Source organism: Alligator sinensis, unplaced genomic scaffold (genome assembly GCF_000455745.1).
Source record: "Alligator sinensis unplaced genomic scaffold, ASM45574v1 scaffold1170_1, whole genome shotgun sequence".
Taxonomy (NCBI): Eukaryota; Metazoa; Chordata; order Crocodylia; family Alligatoridae; genus Alligator; species Alligator sinensis.
Genome location: NW_005842859.1, coordinates 632577 through 636723, shown reverse-complemented (window position 1 = coordinate 636723; position 4147 = coordinate 632577). Strand labels below are relative to the sequence as shown.

General features: G+C 67.2%; 1 protein-coding gene across 1 annotated transcript in view; it reads right to left on the bottom strand.

Moving 5' to 3' along the window:
* Nucleotides 1-6: 6 nt before the first annotated feature.
* LOC102369501 (hexokinase-3-like) overlaps nucleotides 7-4147 on the bottom strand; it is a gene marked incomplete at its 3' end in the record, with an annotated part of 6371 nt that continues 2230 nt past the window's right edge. Inside the window, exons 2-11 of the mRNA XM_014525665.2 lie at nucleotides 2703-2845; nucleotides 2429-2588; nucleotides 2104-2252; nucleotides 1884-2003; nucleotides 1652-1747; nucleotides 1454-1553; nucleotides 1172-1355; nucleotides 814-969; nucleotides 477-707; nucleotides 7-289 (exon numbers count right to left, since the gene is read on the bottom strand). Coding sequence (XP_014381151.1) covers nucleotides 7-289; nucleotides 477-707; nucleotides 814-969; nucleotides 1172-1355; nucleotides 1454-1553; nucleotides 1652-1747; nucleotides 1884-2003; nucleotides 2104-2252; nucleotides 2429-2588; nucleotides 2703-2840 — 1617 coding nt within the window. The remainder of the gene's footprint in view (nucleotides 290-476; nucleotides 708-813; nucleotides 970-1171; nucleotides 1356-1453; nucleotides 1554-1651; nucleotides 1748-1883; nucleotides 2004-2103; nucleotides 2253-2428; nucleotides 2589-2702; nucleotides 2846-4147) is intronic.

The window sequence follows — 4147 nt, the reverse complement described above, 5'->3', positions numbered from 1 at the left end:
ACGGACGTAGGTGGGCAGCATGCGGGTGGAGGCCTGGGCGTGCGTCTCATGCCGCAGCCCCCGCTCCATCTCACGCTGCAGCAGGGCCTGAACCTGCCGCCGGGCGTCAGGCGCGAGGCGCAGCGGTTTCAGGAGCTGGTCGACCTCGCGACGCTGGGACCGTAGGCGCACGGCCACTGCGGTTACCACGGCCACCCCCCAGGCACAGCTGCCCTCCTCTGCCAACACCAGGGTGGCCGCGCACTCGGGGGCCAGCTTCTTGGTCGTCTCCTCCAGCGTCTGGAAGAACCTGGGGCGCAGGAAAGCCGCAGGCTGGGCCCAGCTCCGGTGCGGCCCCCCCAGTGTCCTCAGCCCCCTCACGCCTGTGGCATGAGCTGCATGCCCTCCACCAGGCACCAGGACGTGGCTGAACCCACCACCGCTGCCCCCTGCCCACCCACAGCCACAGCCACAGTCCTAGCGAAGCCAGGCCTCACTTGCGCCCCTGGAAGATGTCCCCGTCCACGCCCACGCAGACGTCCAGCTGTGGCAGCTCCCGGTTCTTGCGCATGTGGGTGAGGATGGCGGCCAGGCTGGTGGCACAGAGGCAGGCGGCACGGGTGACCACGGCCAGGCACACCTGCCGCACAGTGAAGCAGTCCGGGTCACTCGGCTGCAGCCCCAGCTTCTGCAGCAGGCACCTGCCGGCGGCCAGCCCGCCCTGGTCCCTGCAGCGGAGAGAGCACGGGGCTCAGGCGGGCACGGGGCATGGGGCATGGGGCACAGGCCCCCTGCTGAGGCCGGGCAGGCTGGCGGGGCGCAGCCCCTACTCACTCCGAGATGCTCAGGACTTCCAGAGCCGTCACCTTGTCCTGGGTGAGCAGCTGCGGGGTGGTGCCGCCGGCGTGCAGAGCCTTGTCTTGCGCCAGCTGCACCAGCAGGAGCCGGGCAATCTCGCCCAGGTACAGGCTGCCGATCATCTTCTCAAACCTGCGGGGCGAAGGGGGGCTGAGGCAGTGGCACCAGCTCAGCGCCTCGCCCACCCGGGCTCTCTGCTTGCTACCCTGCAGGTCCGCTTCCTGGCCCTGCAGACCCCAGGCCGTGCCCAAGGGACATCCGCCCACCCCAGTACCGAGTCCTGACCTGCCCACGGCTCTACCCCCTCCCTCACCCCGCAAGGCCCTGCACCCACCTGTGCTTCCCCTTGTGCATGCTCCCTGCGTCCACTTGTTCATCGTACATGGTCAGGATGTCGGCCAGGACCCCGGTGTCCCCAAAGGTGCCCCACTCCGTGTTCACGCACATCCGCCCCTCGTTGTCGTCCAGGCTCTCCACGCACCACGCCTCCGCCATGAAGCAACTGTTGGTGCCGGCGCCTGCACAGCACAGGGCCAAGCGAGGCAGATGTGATGGCAGCACCGTGCCAGGAGACCCCCCCGCCACTTAACCGCCATGTGCCACCGGCACCACTCACCTACGATGAGGCCGACCTCACAGGGTTTCTTCCCCAAGCTGCAGCCCATCATGGTGGCCACGGTGTCGTTCACCACGACCACGACGTTGATGTCGTGGCGCTGGTGGAGCAGAGCGCACGGTCAGGCAGCGCCCCCGGCCTCCCGTGCCCCGGCTGAGCTCAGCCCCGCTGCCCTGGCCCGGCCCCGGCGCTCCTCACCGCCTGCTTCTGGATGGCCTCTTGCAGCAGCTGCCCCACGTCTCTCCCCACCACGTCGCTGCAGCTGTAGCCCTTGGACCAGGTCTGCAGCACGCTCTGCAGGGACATCAGCATGGGAGAATCGGGGGCTGCAGGGGCCAGCCTGCCTTGGCACCTCCTGCCGTGAGAGCTGGGAAATGCCCCAGCCCATGCAGGGCAGCCGCCAGCCGCCAGCCGCCAGCACGGTGCTCACCTTCTCCAGCCCAGTCTTGAGGCACGGGAAGGGGAAGAAGAAGCCCAGCTGGTGGCTCGTGGCTGGGATGTGGAGATTGTCCAGGAACTGGCACAGGCTCTCCGCCATGAAGTCAAAGAGCTGGCAGGGAAGGATCCAGGCATGGCCCGTCAGCCACGGCTGCTCCACCCTGCCCCATCCCAATGCCAGGGGGTCGCCCCCCACCCCTGCACCCACTTACCTTCTCCCCTTTGCCCTCCGTGAGGTCCCGTGGCACAGCGAAGATCTGATCCTTCAGTTGTGCCCCCTGGTGCCCGCCCCCGCCCAGCTCTGCCCGCAGGACCCGCAGGTCCCGCTCACGCAGCTCCAGCACCAGGAAGCTGCCTCGTTCTGTGGGGAAGGGACCACGGCATCAGAGCCAGCCTGGAAGGTGGCTGCCCCTGCCCTGCTGCCCCCAGGAGCTGGGGCGAGGGGCACAGCCCTGCCCCCGCCTGCAGCAGCCCAGATCCGATGGGCACCGTGCCCCAGTGTCTGGAGAGGGCTGGGGGACGGGGGCCACGACTCACCAGTGCCGTCAGGCGTGGAGCGCACATAGGTGGGCAGCATAGGCACGGCGTGGGCACCTTTCCGGAGGCTCAGCCCAGCCTCCATGGCTGCCAGCATGCGGTGCTGCACGCTGCTCAGCTGCTGCAGGGACAGGCTCAGCGGCTGCAGGACTCGCTGCACCTGGGGGAAGCGCTGGTCAGGCAGGGAGCACAGCTGGGAACCGCCGGGAGCCCCGAAGGGCTGGGGGACGTAGTCGGCAATGTCCCGGGGGTGCCTGGCGGGGCCTGTACTCACCACCTCGGTGACACAGCGGCTCTGGCTCTGTGGGTGCTGGGTGGTGCCAGCGTCACCCACCCACTGGGCAGGGCACGCAGGGCTCCCGGCTTCCTTGTGGGGCTCCTGCGGCACGGGCTCATCCTGGCGCGAGCTCATCGGGCCTGCGGGAGGGAGCGTGGGTGAGCCCTGCGCTGGGGACCTGGGGAGCGGCTCGGGGCCTCTGCCCTGCTGCTGCCAGCCCCGGCTGCGGACAGGGGCCAGGGCCATACGGGCCCCATGGCTCATCGGCTGCAATACTTGCTGTGGCGCAGGCCCCGGCAGTGCTGAGCACCTGGCCCCAGCTGGATGTGACCCCCCGGTTCCTGCCCACACGCACAGGCCAGGACTGGGGGGGCAATTAGGCAGGGGTCCCTACACAGCAATCATCCGGGCGGTGCCAGCAGCACTGCCTGGCAAAGCTGCACTTTCTTGTTGTTTTTTAATTCTGTATGTGGGGCCAAGCCCGCTCCGGAGCCCATCGCCGGATCAGAGCCCGCGCTGCCCGCACCTCTCCTCCCTCCTGGGCTCTTCAGCCTGCGGCTTCAGATCCTCCCGCGTCCCCGGCAGCGTCCCACGTGCGGGCCCCACGCCTGGAGGCGTTGGGGTTTGTTGCCCCCAAGTCTCGCTTGCCCTGAGCCCACAGGCCAAAGGAGCAAGCTGGGGAGAAACCCCATCGCCATAAAGCAGGTGTAGCCAAGATCCTTTTGTTGGGAGGCTGCGGGAGCCGCTCGCAGGGGGCTGCCCGCAGCGCGCCGGACAGGCTCCCACCCTCCGCCCCATAACCATCTTAGCCCTGGGACCCGACCCTGCAGCGACTGCACTTGATCAGAGGGACCAAGAAGTAGAAGCAACACTCTTTCTTTTATTAAATGTATTTGTTTTCCCAGCCAAATCAGATTGCACATCTGTGAGGCAGTCCAGAACCATAAGTGGTCCCACCACCGGCAGACATCCTCCACCCCCACCCGGGGCTGCAGATGTTTCCAAATCCCTTGGCAGGCATCCTACGTGGGGTTTGGATGCCCCTGAATGCTGCCTGCCCTCAGCCATACGGCCCTCGGAGCAAGCCAGGGAGGAGACTCCCATTTCCATAAACTGGGCTTAAAGCTGCTGCACCTCGGTGGGTCCTGACCCAGCCGGAAGAGCAGTTCTCCTGGGGACGCTTTAGGAAAACTGCCTGTGGACACAGATGCACGGTATTTCCCCTGCCAGGTTACGAACAGGCACTGGACTTGATGGTCTGGGCCAAAAGGCTGGGACGCGATCAGATCACATACCCCTGCACGCGCACACACACACCTGAAAGCCCACCCCCCGGACCCTCACACTGAGCAGCCCCACATGGAGAGCAAGAAGAGAAGAATGTGCCCTGGCATCCCAGGCATGTACGGAGCATCCCGCCCGCTCACCCCGCGCAGCTCCCC